General features: G+C 41.9%; 3 protein-coding genes and 4 non-coding genes across 7 annotated transcripts in view; all 7 read right to left on the bottom strand.

The window, feature by feature from the left end:
* The window catches only part of dcdc2c (doublecortin domain containing 2C), a 10,044-nt gene extending 4,371 nt beyond the window's left edge, over positions 1-5,673 (bottom strand). Inside the window, exons 1-5 of the mRNA XM_076271949.1 lie at positions 5,387-5,673; positions 5,240-5,288; positions 4,926-5,002; positions 4,545-4,676; positions 4,182-4,331 (exon numbers count right to left, since the gene is read on the bottom strand). Coding sequence (XP_076128064.1) covers positions 4,182-4,331; positions 4,545-4,676; positions 4,926-5,002; positions 5,240-5,288; positions 5,387-5,673 — 695 coding nt within the window. The remainder of the gene's footprint in view (positions 1-4,181; positions 4,332-4,544; positions 4,677-4,925; positions 5,003-5,239; positions 5,289-5,386) is intronic.
* A 348-nt stretch (positions 5,674-6,021) lies between these two features.
* On the bottom strand, positions 6,022-11,020 carry allc (allantoicase). The gene is made up of 11 exons (XM_076272907.1): positions 10,931-11,020; positions 10,766-10,816; positions 10,570-10,657; positions 10,222-10,341; positions 9,776-9,855; positions 9,155-9,287; positions 8,374-8,529; positions 7,609-7,682; positions 7,131-7,239; positions 6,752-6,879; positions 6,022-6,283 (listed from the first exon to the last, which is right to left on the bottom strand). The coding sequence occupies exons 1-11, from the start codon at positions 11,018-11,020 to the stop codon at positions 6,101-6,103; spliced, it is 1,212 nt and encodes a 403-aa protein (XP_076129022.1). The 3' UTR covers positions 6,022-6,100.
* Positions 11,021-13,222: 2,202 nt separating this feature from the next.
* On the bottom strand, positions 13,223-18,212 carry rps7 (ribosomal protein S7). Its single transcript, XM_076272314.1, has 7 exons — positions 18,186-18,212; positions 17,366-17,449; positions 17,176-17,247; positions 16,533-16,676; positions 14,970-15,034; positions 14,394-14,544; positions 13,223-13,335 (listed from the first exon to the last, which is right to left on the bottom strand). The coding sequence occupies exons 2-7, from the start codon at positions 17,438-17,440 to the stop codon at positions 13,258-13,260; spliced, it is 585 nt and encodes a 194-aa protein (XP_076128429.1). The 5' UTR covers positions 17,441-17,449; positions 18,186-18,212; the 3' UTR covers positions 13,223-13,257.
* Positions 14,127-14,349, bottom strand: LOC143110908 (small nucleolar RNA SNORA73 family). Its single transcript, XR_012984462.1, has one exon. It is a non-coding gene; the product is annotated as a small nucleolar RNA SNORA73 family (small nucleolar RNA).
* LOC143110909 (small nucleolar RNA SNORA73 family) lies at positions 14,633-14,855 on the bottom strand. Its single transcript, XR_012984463.1, has one exon. It is a non-coding gene; the product is annotated as a small nucleolar RNA SNORA73 family (small nucleolar RNA).
* On the bottom strand, positions 15,895-16,117 carry LOC143110910 (small nucleolar RNA SNORA73 family). Its single transcript, XR_012984464.1, has one exon. It is a non-coding gene; the product is annotated as a small nucleolar RNA SNORA73 family (small nucleolar RNA).
* LOC143110911 (small nucleolar RNA SNORA73 family) lies at positions 16,808-17,031 on the bottom strand. Its single transcript, XR_012984465.1, has one exon. It is a non-coding gene; the product is annotated as a small nucleolar RNA SNORA73 family (small nucleolar RNA).
* Positions 18,213-18,236: the final 24 nt, after the last annotated feature.

An 18,236-nucleotide genomic window follows, 5' to 3' on the forward strand; every position in this document is an offset into this window, starting at 1 on the left:
AGCCTTCTATAGCCTCCAACATCCTTCTACAGCCCAACAGCTATCAAATGGCCTTCAGTGGAGGGCCAGCGTTTGCTTTACTGTGGACAGTCTGTGTGTGTGTGTGTGTGTGTGTGTGTGTGTGTGTGTGTGTGTGTGTGTGCGTGTGCGTTTTTAGTGAACTTCAGTTGTTTCACTCCGCCCTGCTCCTTTGGGACTCTGCATTGAGTGAGACGAGTCCCTGCCATCAGACAATCGATCCTTGGTGCAGCAAACCAATCACATAATGCCGCTGCAGCGAGGCCATAAGCCTGTAACAGCAGCCGAGTGATACAGCCTGCATAGTCAAACATCTGAGAGAACCCGCTGTCAACTGACAGCAGAGGTGTATCAAGCTTTTTAAAAGTGTGGGGGTTGTGGGATAGGAAAATGAAACAAACTGGCCAAATTATAAATAACTCCCTACAAGGACGTTGTAAGTATTTTCTAGGGGTGCGGGCTATATTGGTGTCCGGGAGTTTCTCCCCCGAAAAAAAATTGAGATTCTGATTGCTAAACACACCATTTTAATGCAGTTTGGGAGGGACAGAAGAAGCAGCTCCTATGTGTGGGCCTACATGATCTACCTGCTATCACTTCACTATTTGACACTACCCTACATGGAGACATATCTAATGTTATAAATCAAAAAATCATTTCAGAAATTATGTTTTGTGCATGTGGGTTAGCAGGCTACAATAAATTGCCAAACAGACAGCAGCCTAATTTTGAGGTATCACTAATACCTATTAAATAAATGTAAAGGACACAGAATAGTAACAGAACTGTAAGCTCAAATTCAAAAACGTTTGAAGTCTATCCAAACAAAGGGAATATAAATAAATTGTGTTGCATATAGCCAGCTTAATTAATGTCAATTTAAAGATTATGATTAGCAGTTTCTATGGTTTTCCATTGACAGTTACAGGAAGCCACGTTGTTTAAACTATGTTGCTTCTAGCCCACGTTACCTCCAGTTTCACTTCCTGCAAGGACGCACACATTGCATGAGCGCTCATAAGCGTTCTATTTGAGTTCTACATGCTGGAAATCTTAGTTCTCAGATGTAGAACTCAAATGTGTCTTGACGCCACCGTTAAGATCAAAATAAGATGTTCTACATGGAACGCGATCGTATTTAAGACATTAAGATCTACAGTAGATGTAGCACTACGACACACATTGACAGTGAAATGCCGCCGATGTTTGTAAGATCAGGTCAAATAAGACGATCTAAATGGAACGCGAAGCTGTTCAGATCTTTTCCAAGCGTCTTGGAGACATATGTGTGCTGACAGGGCTATGTCTATATAGTTGATGACACCAAATGAATAAGTTTTGATTGGGGAAACTTTTAGCCTAGTTTATTTATTTTTTCAGTCCGCGGTTCCAATTCAATCTTGCTGCAAATCAGACGTGTTAATCACCGGGCATAACTTAATTTCGCGGCTACGTGTACCATTAGGTTAATTGTTGAGGAGGCCCATAGTTTGAGAAAAGCTACAGATCATAGACAGAGAAAGCATAATGCTCCGAGAACAGTAGCCAAAGGTCTTTCTGCAGAAACAAGTGCCTCGGTGCGCGCACCCCACCCCCGTTTTCACTTTGACTCCCTGCATTTCTACATTGTGACAAAAACTGTCAGTCAGACAGTGAATTTTGGTTTACTAAATTAGCATAATGCGGTAACAATTATCATTTAAATTCTACCTGAAATCTGCTCACTGCAGACGTTATAATACAGACCCAAGCAGCCGCACAGCCTTGAAAGACGCACACTTTGAATTTGATCAGAGCGGCTCTGGTTCTTCACTGGCTAACTTGATGTGATTGGCTGGATGACCGTTCAATCAAATCAACAGACCTATTTGTGTCTCTCTGTGTGTGCGTTATGGTAGATACGGTTCCAACTCTTTACGGGAGCGTCTATTTCCATATTTTACTTTCATTTTAATCTGACAAAAAGTGTGGGGGATAGAATCGTGTTCCAGCAAAAGTGTGTACGTTATAACACCCACATCCCCCACGCTTGCTACGCGCCTGACTGACAGAACATACAAGTATCCCTCTGCCAATTAACTGCATACAAATGTACATGAAGAAGGACCTAGAGAATCCTATATCCACCCCCAACACTGATATACCGCCCCCCCCCCTCCATTTTTTTTCTTAAATGGTTCTGTTGCGCATTGTTGCATGTTACTGTCAACACTGGCTTTGGCAACACTGTTTGGCAACACTGGCAACACCCAAATAGTCATGCTAATAAAGCAACTTTGAATTTGAATTACAATTTGAAGAGAGAGAAAAAAGTGGAATCTTCTGTTTCAAGTCAACGGACATGATAGGGACCATTGCATGTCCAAAATGACCAGAAAAGCACTTACAAAGAGCTGGAAAATATAATACTGAAGTTGACGTTGGGTAAGAGGTTGAGGGAAGATAGACAACATACAGCAGCACTCAAGGGGCAACAGCACAATCTATCCCTTTTGGTTTACCTACTGTAGGTCAAAGGGAGACTTTGTGCAATCCATGTCTCCCCCTTCTGGTGAAGACTGGAAAGGCAACTTCAAAAGTCAGTGTAAACCAATCAAACCGCAATTGGACTCTCAACACAGCTGAGCTGAGCAATGTACTCTGTATGGAGCACTTCTACCACAGATCAGTGATTAGCAATCCCAGTATCAAAGAGACGCTATTTATCTGTCCCTGCACACCTGAATGCACACTATCTTTGATCAATGTTAGATATGCTACATACTACAATCTCCAAGACAATTCCAACTATTCCAACAATTTCCATTTCTGTCACCAGTTTTGTCCTTACAGTCCTAAACAGTAGGTCTCTTGACAGCCTCTTAGAAACAAATGAGAAACTCATCAGAGGTGACAAACAGACAATTAAAGCTGCAGTTGGCGAGATTTTTTTGATCATATTCACCGAAACCGACACTATGTTCTGACAAAACAACATAAATCAGCCGGTTTTAGAAAAAAAACCTGAACTTCTACCTCCACCTAGAGCCTGTTATTTGTTTTGCAAAACTCCACAGCTCCCGGTTCTTCTGGTCCAATCAGAGCAGGGCTGTGTGAGATCTGACTGTCAATCACAGTCTGGTGCAGTCTGGTGCGCTCTGACGAGCACAAACTCGATGAGATAATATTTACTCGATGAGTAAATATTCAAAAAGTCCCCTCAATCTGTCACACTTGCCAACTGCAGCTTTAATTCACACATGAAGAGTTCCCAAAAAAATGTTTTATAGTATTGTTAAAAATTGTGTGTTACAATGAGTTCACCATAACCAAAGAAACATGTTTTCTATCCATCCTCTCCAAATCCCTCTATTTCTGTCCTCAGTTTAGTCCTGCAACACATTGCCTATTATCCTATAAGCCACCAATGTCTGGGTCTGTTCAGGTTTGCCATCACCTGACTGACCTGAATTATAGAGGAACGATTATGATTAAACATGCAAATAGCTATCTTTTTTTTGACTATACCATTTTTTCAGCACTTGCTGAAATCAATTCCAGAACAGCCTAAATGTTTGATAGGAGACATGATGAAAGATGACTAGTCAAAGCTATGCAGGCGGCCTGTCAGTCTAGTGGGTGGTGACACAATCCTATGCGAGTCAGTCATCAAGAGTGTGGATTTCTGCATGAGACAGAGACCCACGACAACTGGAGAGACCAATGATGTGTTGTTCTCCTGAGTGAAGTGTCAACTATAAAACTATGAACTATGAAACCACATGATGTTAGTGTGTGAGTATCCCTCTGATAAATATACGTGAGGAATTTGACCCGTGACAGATATAACGGTGAAGGAATGGGAATCTTTATGTCTGTGCTGTTTGAGAGAACTTACCAAATCTCCTTTGTTCTTTCCTTTCTTAGGTGCAGGAGGAAGGAAATCACTGCGGTCCCATATAGAAAGATAAGAAGGGAGGTCGAAAGGTGACAAGGAAAAGACAACAGGGATGAAACAGAAATTAAAATGAAAGTTAAGGTACAAAAAAACTGAGTAGTTCCTAAAAGCATATACCGTATTGCATCCTTCTGCATTCACTATACTATCTGGTAACTATATACTACGTTCTGTTCTACAGTATTTTATTGCCAGTGAAAGGGAAAGGCTTGCGGAAGAAACTCACTACATGCTGCCTTCTTGCACGATGTTCTTCCTAGGCACCCAGTGGAAGTAGGGTAGCAGACGGAACCGTTCCATGCCAACACCCACATAGTAATGGTTGTTCTCTAACTGCCTAGAACTGGTTATGGGAGTTCCATCCAGCCTGCATAGTCTTGAGAAAAGTATACAATCCAGCATGCCATCATGATAATCAAATAAAGCTCTACAAACCAGTGTGTTGTCTCTTTAGATTGACTTTATTAAGCCAACCATTTGGAGAAAAGTGGTATTTATTGATTGGTGGTATTCATAAATTCAGCTTTATCTGGTTTTAATTAAAAGCATCTCTGTTATTCATCACTTATTAGGTTGTCCACACCCTTACTTGTGCACAGCTCCAGTGCGTAGATGCACTTTCTCGGTCACCATGGCCAGGACGCTATCCCAGCTCATGAGGGTGTATTTTGGGAGGAGAATTCGAACAGCAGGCACCAAGATGTCTCCGTTGGTAAATACACTATGGAAATCAACACACAACCAACCAGGGCCGGCCAATATGAGAGTGCTGCTATCAGTGAAACTACAATCACTAAACAGAGCATTAGACCGATGGATTAAGACAATGCAATGTAAAACTAGAACCTTAGGCCACATTCCAAAAGCACATGAAGTTAATAAAAATATAACAAAATAAGCCCTTAATAAGTGTACAGAAATATGTTGTAGTACAGTATATGAGTGTTTGTGAAGGCATGCTTGTACTCACTTGATGGTGCAAGGCTCATACAAGATTCTCCTCCAGCGAGCAGGCACATTGATTGTGCTATGGACCACTGGTTGAATCTGATACAATTGTCAGGAGTTCAGAAACATTCAGCAACATTACAACTGAAGAACTGAAGGAGTAGTTTTCTTAAAAGATTACAAACTCGTTTAGTGGTGTTCTAAATACAGAACAAGCCTTTGAACACCCAACAACAACTGGAATGCTTATACTTGTTTTTCCATCCTAATACATGTAGCCTATGTCTCAAACATCTGTCTGTTTTGCATCTAAATGGAAAAAAAGATTTGACTCACCATTTCCGTCGTTTTCCGCTGCGGTTTCTTGATTGTAATGTTAATGTAACTAAACATACGAGAAAATACAAGAAAAGGGGCAAATTAGTTAATTCATAAGATTTGGCAATAGTAAATAAGATGTTACAAAAACTTTCAAGGACTCACTCCAGTTTTTTAAAGCGTTCAGATCCACCAACAACGTATTTTTCTCCATGTTCCAGAGTCTCAAAACTGGAGACCCGGTGACCTTCATGGGGGGTATATACGTTCCTGACAGCACCGAAAGGAGCGGCTATCCCGCGGGTCACGGCATTGAGAAAGCTATCAAATGTTACCAGTTGACGTGGATTGATCACAAACCTCTTTCCCGGGAAATAACCGTCGCCGTTTCTGTACACCAGCACTGTCTTTGACAGTCGCGCATAGGAGGGCCTTTTAGCGACTCCTGCCATTTTTGAAGACGCTCTCTGCGTGACGAGCAAACTGATCACTCAGGGATTATGAAATGGATTCATTGACAGGTGATACCCGAAGGTAAACAGATGTGTACTTGTGCAGCATGATATCCGATGCCGGTAGCCTACACGCGCATCACCCAGGGTTTGACCACTTGGGGAACGCATCACCATGGAATCTGTGTAGAACATGGGGTGAGGTCACAATATCCTAACACAATGGTTCTGTTCGAAGCACATATTTTCCATCTCTCTTTCATTGTGCTCTTTTGTGCATTTTTTAAGATGAATTGTTAATTTGATGCAAGCAGAAAATCAGACACAATATTGGGTACTTGAAACGTTTTTATTTGTAAATATGAAGTGTTACCTTTTTACTAGCCGTTGCAGTCACCTGTAACACCTACACACATTAACACTTGAATCACAGTTTGGAGACAGGTTTTGTTGGTCTCACAGAGTGGGCAGAGGGGTCTGAGGTGATGTTACCCCACAACCTAAGCCTGCTGACCCCACCATCTGGGGCAATGACCAGACGCACGTGACTGACTGCGCCACAGCGCACCATACTTTCTCCAGAGTACATGTGTCGGTGATGGGCCTGGAGCTGGAGGGAAAGAGTGTAGTATAGACTGTGTCACACGCTGAGGTCACTTTGGAAAGTCAAGTCAAGTCAACGTGTTTTATATAGCGCATTTCACACAGAGGTCATTCAATGTGCTTTACATAAACACAAGCACACAGGAATAGCTAATAAAAAGCACAGAAGGGCAATAGACAAAGAATAGTTTAAAAAGTAAAGAATAAAAAAGAAAACATAAAACACACAATCTAATAGTACATAAAATGGCAATAGTTTAAAAGTGTTTAAAAAGTAATAATTAAAACACATAAAAAACAACATGATACTAGTCAAGGAGCACCCAGTGAACAGCAGCAATCTGGAGATTCTTGAATAGAATGTGTTACACACTAAGGTCTAATTTCAAAGGCTAAGTGTGCATATTAAGTGCTGTTTTACGATTTAGTATCATTGAACGTTTAGTAGGTTATATTATGCTGGTGATTTCCTCACCTTCTGTGGAGGCAGTAGCACTCTCCATCCACCAGGGGGCTCCCTTCTCCACTTGCTGCTGACACACTGCTGCTCCTCATCACTTGTCAAACGGCACACCTCTAGCCTACAGGAGTCTGGGAAATTACCTGCAGCCAATAATAATGCAGGCAGGATAGCACAACGCCTTAGTTGCACGAGGATAGAAGATAACAGGATCTCACACAAACATAGGATATTGCATGTTTGTTTGTGTGGATGCGGTAGCATCAGCTATCAATCAATGTCACATGGAATGTCAGGCTAATCTGTCAGTACATGGCAGACAGTGAAGTCTCCTCGTACTGATTGCCCGGGCCCCTTCCTTAACCTTCCTAGAGTGCAATTGAATGTGTGATACCTTTGAAGTGGTTAGTGTCTATCTCGATGCTGTGGATGACTCCAGGATGACCCAGCCTGAGGACAGCCCACTCTGAACCGGGGACCTGTAGGATGCCCTGCCCATCCATCTGTGGACAAGCCACCCCAGAGGTCACTTTCCTCAATCAACAGACCATGCACGCTGGTTAACAGATGCACGCTGGTTAACAGACCATGCACGTTGGTTAACAGACTCCAGCGTTTCAGAGATTAATATTTAAGTGTTGATTTTTAGGTCTGATTTTTAGGCTTCTTGTCTAATAGACATCAATGGACGGGTCAGGTGCCAATCAGCAGAAATACAGAACCACACAAGTCAACACATTGTGATTTTTAGGTGTAGGGTTTGTGTGTGTGTGAGTGAGTGAGAGAGAGTGAGTGAGAGAGTGAGAGAGAGAGAGAGAGAGAGAGATCTCTTTGACAGTAGTAGAAGACTTTGACTTGGAGAGCTTGCTCACCTTCAGCACTGCCGGCCTGTCCAGACGTCTTGCTGTCTCCCACCCGTCTCCCATGTTGGGTGCTCGGCCCAAACCTGTAAGGCACCAAAAGTCCATTTTTTTTGTAAATGTATCCCCATCTGTTAGTGGAGTGGGATGGGATTTCTACCCATTTAACATACTACTGTATATGTGACGTGGTGTTTGCGGTGATCTGGGACTAGGTAAAGCAGAGAGCTACTGGTAATCGGAGAACTTAAGAGAGCTACTCTCACCAGATAGGTTTTCGCAGCCATGTGTAAACGTCCCATGTTCCCAGTCCTTTGTTTCACAGATGTATAAGACACATAATGGGAACATGAAATAGATGTTTCCCTGCTCTGTTCCCTAATGTGACATAGGCTATTGTTATGTATGTTTGTATAGCAGATTTGACTTGATTCGTTCCAATAAAAAATACTGAACATTTATGAAGTTAATTAAATTGAAAAGGGTTGAAATTGACCTGAGAAAAATAACTTCAATGTATATTAAAAAATATGGGAATAAAGATGAACTCTCCTGTTTGCTATAAACACTTTGAGGTAGTAATAGATACACTCCTCCATTGGCATGAAACATTTTAAAGAGCATAATATTGACGTTTCAAGAGAGTTCCATTATCAGCATCATAGTTGTTCCCACAAGGCTTCCGTTTTAACATTCCATATTGCAGAGGAAGTAGATTGGCAACAAAATAGAACGTTGAAGCATAGTTTTTGTTTTTATTGTTGAAAGGGTCAATACCAATCATGTTGCGTGGGTGGCCAAAGTGGGCATCTGTGTAGCCAAGACACACCCCTCCATTGACCAGAGCTACCAGGTCCACATCCTCTCTGGACGACACAGTGGACCAGTCCCTCTGTCCCACACCATACACTCTCAGCCTGGCGATGCCCCCGTCTTCAAACACAACACAAACATTACCACATTATAAATGGAATACCCTCAATGAACCTCCAATAATAAGTAAAGGTTGAATGAATTACATTAATTATGCATACAAACATTAAGAGGGTGGATTAGTAAGTTAGTAATTTACCAATTCATAGTAAATAAGAACATTTATGACAACCATGCATCACTTGTTATGTACTTTCAGATTCACCAAATATACTGCAGGTTTAAAGGCGCTCTAAGCGATGCTGGGTAACGTCACTTCTGTTGATGTTCAAATAAAACAGAGAGCGAGCTCGCTACTTCCTCCCCCTCCCTCCCATGCAATTGAAACTCTCCTAAACACGCATCTCGTCGGTGATTTGCTGGAACAGTTTGTTATGTTTTTATGGGCAAGGTTTGCCCAAGTTGTTTTTTGTGGCTGTTTTTGGAGCCTGGGCTGTCCACAGAGATCTCATTTTTTTTACAGTGTATTCAGGACACAGACAGCTAGCGGATGGTGAGGTGATGTTTGCTCTAAGTGACAGTAAAATGTTTCAGCCTAAAAAAACGTATGGCATCGCTTAGAGCACTTTTAAAGTTGACCGCTATTATGAATAATAATTTGAATTCACGCAAGGCCACATGATACCCGGGTACATGTTGAGCCTGACGTGAGTGACTCTTCGTGAAGAATTCACATGGAAGTAGTTGTGGCAAGAGTCAGCATATCCTGGTTTCAGCTTCGTCACAGGAACAAGCTCCTCCCAATTCTCAGAATGCAGCTGTCAATCACAAATATGATCACTATTTGTGCTGTCAAACAGGACCACAGTATTTGCCCACTTTATTTGACTTAGGAAACCAAACCATATATATAAAGGTCAGATCCTATGCATTACTCTTTAAGAACGACTCTCAACCTGCATAATTAAGGTCATTTTTGCTAAAATTGTTGCATAGGGCCTCTTTAATTCTTTTCAGGCAAGGTTGAGCGTTCACTTATAAGACAGCATTACAGGATCAGTATTAGATTAAAGAGGTATAGACCTCTGAAGTTCACCTACAAAAAGGACCCAAAAGCTACCATCTTTGCCCATATAAGGGGATTCGGGTACTATATTTGCCCATATAAGGGGATCTGGTACCATCTTTGCCCATATAAGGAGATCCAGATCTCCTTAAATGGGCAAAGATTGCAGGTTTGGGTCCTTTTTGTAGGCAAACTTCAGAGGTCTATTTTTGTGGACGGGATGTGTTCTCTCAGTCGAACCTCAGCAGCATGTCTAAGTTCCTCCTCAGAGGCTGCCATGCCAGTGCGGTCTCCCTCCAGACTAAGAGCTGATGGCCTCTCTGCAATTCAAAAAACAGGAGAGTAAATTGAGACTACCACCCTATAATGATCACTATCAGCCATATTTATTATCAACAACAATAACAACAACAGCACTGTATATATAGCGCTTTTCAAGACACCCAAAGATCTTCAGTCATATCATCATCATATTAAATGTCTCAAATACTGCATCCATTGGTAGTGTAATTGGTGCCAAAACATATAAAAATGGTTCAACTGTATTCCCCTGAATACAGCACATGAATATACTGTATGTGACAGTGAGTTTGGACAGAGGAAGAAAACACACCAAAACACACATGTGCAAACAGTGAGCTTGCCTGGGGCATGAGATCAGGCAGTGGGACCGCCACAGTATTTACCTAAACATGCAGCCTGCACAGAGGTGGAGGGGGCATAGTTCCCTGTGAAGAACGAGGTGTCGATGTCAAGGCCGTGCACCACCCCCGGCACCCCCAGCTCTATGATACACCAGTCATGCCCTGTCAGGAGTTGGCAAGAAACAAATGAGGTCCCAGAGCAGTCTATAGAAACACAGCTAAGAATGCGTACATTACCACAATATTTTATTCTTCTTCTACATCTGTGAAAAATAGCATATACTTTAATGTCCTCATGGGGAAATGTGTCTTGGACTCAGCAAACAAAACTCAGCACAGCAAAATGAAGCTGAGTTTGATGTATTAATGGTGTCCAATATGTGAATCTACCTGGAATTCTCTTTCTCCTTGATTCCCAACCATCCATCCACTTTCCAAACTCAGTAAATGCCGTTGCTATGAACTCAGGGGTCTCTCTCTGCCAAACAGCCATGTCAGAGTGAAATGTTATATGAATGAAAAGTAGTAGTGCATGCTACCTAGACTTAATTTAGTGGGGGGGAAAAGGATGAACTTCATACTTCACCTTCAAGAGGTTTTGAGCAGGGGCGAACCACTCATCTGTGGCAAATATGACCTAAGACAACAGACTACAAATGAGCCACTCATTTATCACAACTACTCATAATATCCAGAGTACATCCCTCCAGTTAGATTTAAATGGAGTAGTGGGCTGCTGTTAATGTCTCACCTTTCCACCAGCGGTTTCGCTGGCCAAGTCGTTGAACTGCAGGAAGTCAGGGAGACCTGAGGATGTCTGTTGTACTGTCCTGGTCGCCATGGTTCGTTGAATATTAAATGGATATCAGATAATCCCAGAAAACTTCCAAGGATCACTCCACAGCCTCCAAATCCACCCTTACAGAAATCCGTTACATCAACCTATTATTGTGGGTGCTTGCTCTGTTCGTACTGAACAGGGCAAGACCAGATATAGTCCTGTTTACAAACTCAAAGTTCCGAAAGTGGAACCTGACCAAAGTTCAGTTCAGACATTTGAGCATGTTAAAGTGACATGGTGCTCACTGTGCCTCAGCATTTATTGTGAATTATGAGTAGGCCTATGTTAGAGCTATTGTAATCTAAAACATGTCCGCATAAATCATTGAAAGCATAATTTTTAATTGATGAGTCAAATGGAGAATGTGACGTTTACTGTACTGAAATGTTTGTTTCTTTATCTGTTAACTACGATTATTATTCTAAATCAATAATCTGATGTGTAAAGGATTTAAGATAAAGTAAATAAATGATTTAGTTAACATTCCAATTAAAAACATAAGAAGTTTCTATTCACTGCTGTGCTGTTTTGTCAAAACTACAGAATTGAAAATGCCACAATAACTCCGTATTGAAATCTTTAACATTCACAAATATGTCAGAAAACACCACACGTATGAAATACAATGACCCCTCTTCAATCTGCTAGTATTTACTCACAGTGTCTTGTACACACCACCAGCATCCTCAGCATGACCAAGTGTTTTGTACAGCTACTTAGAGTAATACCCACTACCACCATCAGTGCGCATTGCTCCACTGGATACTTGAATTGGGTAGTGTACCTTTGGTACAAATCAGTCAAAGTTCCTGTTCGGAGAGGACTGGAACCAATGACAGTTATCATTGGCTGGTACCAAGAGCAAATTTGAGTTTACACACTGGATAGAATGCAAGAACATAAGAATCCCTTCCAGATTTTATAAAATGTATATGTAAAGGAATATTCAGGAACTGCACCTTCCAGGTGATACAATTTATCCTTACTGTACACCAAGACTTGGGATTTGGGAAAGATTGTAGGCTACTATTTTGAGTACAGCTTAAAAAGAATCCAATCTTTCAAGAACCTTTCACAAATCTTGTCAAATCTTCTGATGTATGGGTAGCATTCTAGCATTAGTTGCTCTTTTCAGCACTTTGCAGTTACCTTATTTATGCCCTGGACTGGGTACTTGGCATTTTCTGAAAGACTTTTCCCCCAAATTAAGTTAGAAATAATACTGAATAATTTCATAAGGGTTTATTTTGTTTAGATACTGACCTTTTATAAATCACCAGTGTCAGCTATTTTGCGCATGTCTTGTAATTGGCACAATTCCCAGACTACTATAGGGCTTCCATACAAATCTCATACTTTACCAGGCCTGGTAACAGCAATGGATAGTTCATTCTTTTCCAGACCGCCACAAGCAGCCTTGTGTGACTTGCCCATCAAGGGGCATATTTCTTTCTTTCTAGGCCAAGTATAATTGCTTTAACGCTGTTAAATTAAAGCAACACTAGATACTTTTAGTCTTAAAGTAGTTAACTCTAAAATGTAAAACCTTGGAAAAAAGCAAAGACTCCTTAGCATAATAACTAGAAGCTTGCAGAACTGATGTCTTTTGGTGATGCAGCGACCGTGCTGTCCTTTTTTCCCCTAGTTTGGATCACAGGACAACATAAGGCAGATCCTGGATGATTGGCAGAAATTACACATTTATGCACTTAACATAGCGAGTTGCCTGATTAAAGCATTTCAGAGTGGTAAACTTGCAGTGTTGCTATAAGATGGTCAATCGTTATTATTACCTTTACAAATGAAATAAAATGTCTCGAGACATGGCTAAGAGAGAAAGTCAAGCCTAGAACAAGCAGACCTGGGGTGTATTCCAAGTACGTGGTTTAGTTACCAACCTGGGTATATAATTATAATATATATATATTATCAGTGATAACCCTCTACAAGAGCCCTATGGCATTTTTGTGTTAGGAGAATGGAGCCATACAGCTCTTCTATTAGGTTAACCACTTACTCGGAGTTAATTTAACCAGGTTTGTCACTAAACCACGTACTTGGAATACCCCCCTGACCACTTCATGTAGTGGTTTAACAGATCAGCCCTGTCTTTAAGGTGATCAACATGACGATTTTACATGCAATCAACAGATTATGAAGGGCAGGGCTATTTAACCCTGGGAATAAAACCAGAATGTCATGTGACAGTAAACAAATTTATTTTGTCATCTGCACATTTACAGCTGGAATTCAGGGAATTCAAATACAACATCTTTGCCTGTGAGCTTCTTGTAGACACCGGAGAAAGTCTCCACCTGCAAGAGGAAAAACACAGGTAAGTTAGCAAAGACATCACCATGGTCACAATCAGAGAAGGCAATCACTTCATGGTCAAATTTTCCTGCTACATCCCATCAATGTAGCACACCTCCAGGACTTATATTGGCCTTGTCCAGTGCTGGAGATAATATTGGTGTATACAACTTCAACTTGAGGCAACTGGTCTGTGGACAGCAGAAGCTTAAATGCCTTTGCTCAGATCGATGGAAGTGAGTTGCCACTGGGGCCACTACCCACACAAAGTCATCTCTGGTACACCATACGAAAGTGTCAACTGTATAAACAGGCAGACTGATACCATCTACCCTCTCCATAGGCTCCTAAAGAATATTGGAATTTGCCAACAGCCATTTTGCATTATGTTAACTTATGTCACTCGCCGACATAGCCAATCTCTTCTTTGACAGGATTTACCTTGACATCTGTCAATCACATGTGCAACACTGCATCCAACTGAGAGAGCATTGACTTGAGGGAGGTGGGAACTCAACTACTCGTATGAGAACCCTTTTGTCCCATTTCATGCTACAAATTAAAGATCATCAAAGCAACAGCCCAGGTTTTTGTACTATGGTGACTATCTTGTGACTGAGCATTCAAGAATGACCTATTGAGAAAAATGACCAGACAAAAAAAAAAAAAAAAAAAAAAAAAAAAAAAAAACTCTGATAATATGGATCAAGCCACAAATGGCATCTCCTTAGCTAACATTCAGCAGAACAGGACCATTACCACAACCAATACTCTATTACACTATTTATAATGCTCATGTGCACTGCATGGTTTAGCTCCCCAGTAATTGCCCAAAGGGCTCTGGTGAAGATGTAGGAATATACAGTACGCCGCCCTCACCAGCCCAAAGGCTGGGGACTGACTTGCTCTCCAACGTCGTGGAACGGGAATATACGTCACAGCACCAGAGTGCTACGCTCCCATACGCCACATGGACAGAGCCATATGAGAGCAACCTCACAGGGTATCCACGTTGGGATTTCATTAGATGGATAAAGCTTGTGAAAACAGAACTACTCACTTTGTGTTCAACATTGTTCTGCTGTGCCTTGTCGAGGTGGACCTTGATGAGCCGACTGGCGTCCAGTTTCACACGGATCCTCTTGCCAACGATCTCACTGGGATAGACGAGGTCCTCAAGGATGGCATCGTGCACGGCTGTCAGAGTACGACTAACAAGCAAATCTCACATTAGATCAGCAAGTCAAAGTATGCATTATGTCCAGGTGACCTTAAACATTAAAAAAAGATTGATTGAAAGATTGTACATTGCATGGTTTAGCTCCCCAGTAACTGCCCAAAGGGCTCTGGTGAAGATGTAGGAATATACAGTACGCCGCCCTCACCAGCCCAAAGGCTGGGGACTGACTTGCTCTCCAACGTCGTGGAACGGGAATATACGTCACAGCACCAGTGTGCTACGCTCCCATACGCCACATGGACAGAGCCATATGAGAGCAACCTCACAGGGTATCCACGTTGGTTAAAACAAATCTAGTCAAAGATCTCATAAAACAAGTCACTCAGGCAACCTAGAAACAGAACTGAATTACCACCACTATGCTGAGTATTCAGGCAATTTTGAGATGTTCCTCACCTCCTTGGGCGCTTCTGCTTATTCTTTGTACGGCTTTTCCTTGTTGGCTTGGGCAGAATTCTCCTCTGGAAAACAAATGAATGGCTACATTTTAGAACCAAAATCTTACACATGACCCAACACAGACAACTAGCTAATGATGGAGGATTGTGCACTCAGGGTTCCTACACATTTTCCATTTCAAAATTCCATACTTTTTCCATACTCAAATTTTCAAACTTCTCGGTAGATTTTTCTGACCATATTCTAGACATTGTCAATGGAGCGTTCTATTAGCATTTGAAGAGCTGTATAATAATGTTTATTATTAACTTGTTAGCCCTCAGAAAACACTTGCCCATTGTTGGATACTTTTCGTTGGGGAAGAGCTGTGTTGGAAGGTGCACTCACATTTTTAGTTCTTTGTAGATACAGCATAGCCTACATATGTTGGAGACTAGCACACTGCTGGCAGAGGCCTCACCGTAAACAGTATTATTTGTTTGCAATAACAGTTTATCAGATAATGCAGTATCCATGTCTTGGTAACTTTTACAAAATCAAAAAAGTATACCAGTTTTTTAGCCGAAAATAGCAAAGCTACGCAAACATACCAGTGCACAATGGTATAGGGCATGTGCATAGAACAGGGGTTTTCGATTTGGTTTTAATACCAGAGTCCCCTTGTGGGAGAGATTTTTTTCTGAGGACCCCTATTTAATTGTATCTTGATGTGGACTGACAGTTAAGCTACACAATACTTAGTTCCTACTCAATAGGAATGGTTCGTTATGACCTGAGTGAAGTGATTAGTACTGTAGATGCAATAGTCTGGAAACACAAATATTTCTCCATACCCTTGTTTCTTTTTTCCATACTTATTCAGACCTGGAAATTACTAAAGTCAAATTCCATACTTTTCCAGGTTTTCCATACTGCGTAGGAACCCTGTGCACTGCATGGTTTAGCTCCCCAGTAACTGCCCAAAGGGCTCTGGTGAAGATGTAGGAATATACAGAACGCCGCCCTCACCAGACCGAAGTCTGGGGACTGACTTGCTCTCCAACGTCGTGGAACGGGAATATACGTCACAGCACCAGTGTGCTACGCTCCCATAAGCCACATGGACAGAGCCATATGAGAGCAACCTCACAGGGTATCCACGTTGGTACCTCACAGATTTTAAAAATCTCTAGAAACAATGTAAATCCACATCAAACATGAAGATGGGAGGGGCACCAGTGTCAGCATCTCAAATCATAACCAGGCTCAGCGACCACTGGGATAAAGGTTAGATTACCACCCATGGTCATTCACAGACCCCATTCATGCCCCGTCTTCCTAAAAAATCACATGGCAGTCATTCACAACATACCAATGTTATATATGTACATTACACTAATGTAACTTCTGCAGGCCGAGCCTTCACTGAGATCAGATTACTATAAAGCACAATGGGCTTGCCAGCAAGTTTGAGCTCACGAGAATTGATGCTAAGATAAGCTATGGAATCAGATCAAGCCAAAAAGGGTAGAGGTTCCTACCCAGAGCAGGACTGAGGGGGGTCTATGGCACAGAACGTACCTGAGCAATGAAGACCACGTGCTTGCCACTGAACTTCTTCTCCAGCTCACGCACAAGCCGCACCTGGATCTTCTGGAAGGACTTCAGCTGGGGCACAGGCACGAAGATAATGATGGCTTTCCTGCTGCCACCCACTTCGATTTCCTGTAAGAGAATTATTTCAGGTAAATTAGGTCTCATTAGACTATCCATCAACCACACTACCAACAACAACCAACAATAACAAATCTCAGCTCTGAGTGAACAGAAAACTGATTGGTAAAAGACCAAACAAGGATTGTGCACTGCATGGTTTAGCTCCCCAGTAACTGCCCAAAGGGCTCTGGTGAAGATGTAGGAATATACAGAACGTCGCCCTCACCAGCCTGGAAGGCTGGGGACTGACTTTCTCTCCAACGTCGTGGAACGGGAATATACGTCACAGCACCAGTGTGCTACGCTCCCATACGCCACATGGACAGAGCCATACGAGAGCAACCTCACAGGGTATCCACGTTGGTTACCAACAGTGATACTAGTATCAAGCCTCCAACAAATGTATAGAGAACAGCATCATCATATCTATCCAACTTCTGATGTAGAGATGGTACACATGTATGTAGTTGAGATTTGCCATGATGTTGGACTGGGCTGATCAACTCACTTTAGCAGCGGTGATGTTAAGCTCCCGCAGCTGAGCCTTCAGGTCTGAGTTCATCTCCAGCTCCAGCAGAGCCTGCAGAGAAAACACCCCATCATGTTCATGTGTAGCCAAGGTAACGTTTGTCACTTTTCTACCCCACTTAAGGTCTGACAGACGGAATTTCAAAGTTGGATTAGGTTAATGGTCTTACCTGGGAAATACCAGACTCGAACTCGTCTGGCTTTTCGCCATTGGGCTTCACGATTTTCGCGCTAGAACTGAACATGGCCTATGTCTGTAAAAGATAAAACAGAACATGTTAGAGACAACAAATATCACACTAACACTAATTCATTCAGTTACTTAGGTTCGCTAGCTAACATTAGCTGATAGTTGTGACAGCATAGGCTACTGTGCGGCTTGACTCCCGTTAACGTTACTAACATCATAGAAGTTGCTTCCTACTTTCAATTACGGCATGGCACATGGCTGTAGTGCCACAACACATCTGCAATCCTAGAATGATTCTAAACTCTTCACATGTGGTCACATTCACTTAACTTAGATAACGTTAATGTTACTTACCCTACTCATACTCGTGTAGATAGCATGGCTAACCATTTAGCGAGGAGGCTAGTTAAGTTAGCCTGCTGCATATATAACGTTACTGAACATTCATGGACACTACTTCTTGACATTTGCTAACACTAGCAAGCTGAACTGTCCCAACGTCTACATAAAACTCCAATCGAACCGCAAAGTATGTTAGCTAAACGGCTCAAACTGGGGCATTTGGTCACCCACGACTACATGGGCCTTGATAACGCACTTTTCACCAAGTCCTCTTCGGAAGCAGCCCCGCTAGTTCTCGTTATTCAAAGTGCTAGAATTGCCATCCAATAACAGGATTCAAATAATCTAACGTATCCCTGTCTAATGAAATCATCTTAATGCAAAAGCACACCTTATACTGCAATTTAAAGCCATTTCAAAGAAAAATCATTCACACTGCTCACATTCCCCTTACCTACCTCATACAACGACGGCCTGGGAAGAGAACGTATTCTCGCGAGAGCTGCGTA

The sequence above is a fragment of the Alosa pseudoharengus genome, unplaced genomic scaffold, assembly GCF_046254945.1.
Source record: "Alosa pseudoharengus isolate Yale_2024_CS ecotype anadromous, Long Island Sound unplaced genomic scaffold, YU_APseudo_1.1 YU_APseudo_1.1_scf_7, whole genome shotgun sequence".
NCBI lineage: Eukaryota > Metazoa > Chordata > Actinopteri > Clupeiformes > Clupeidae > Alosa > Alosa pseudoharengus.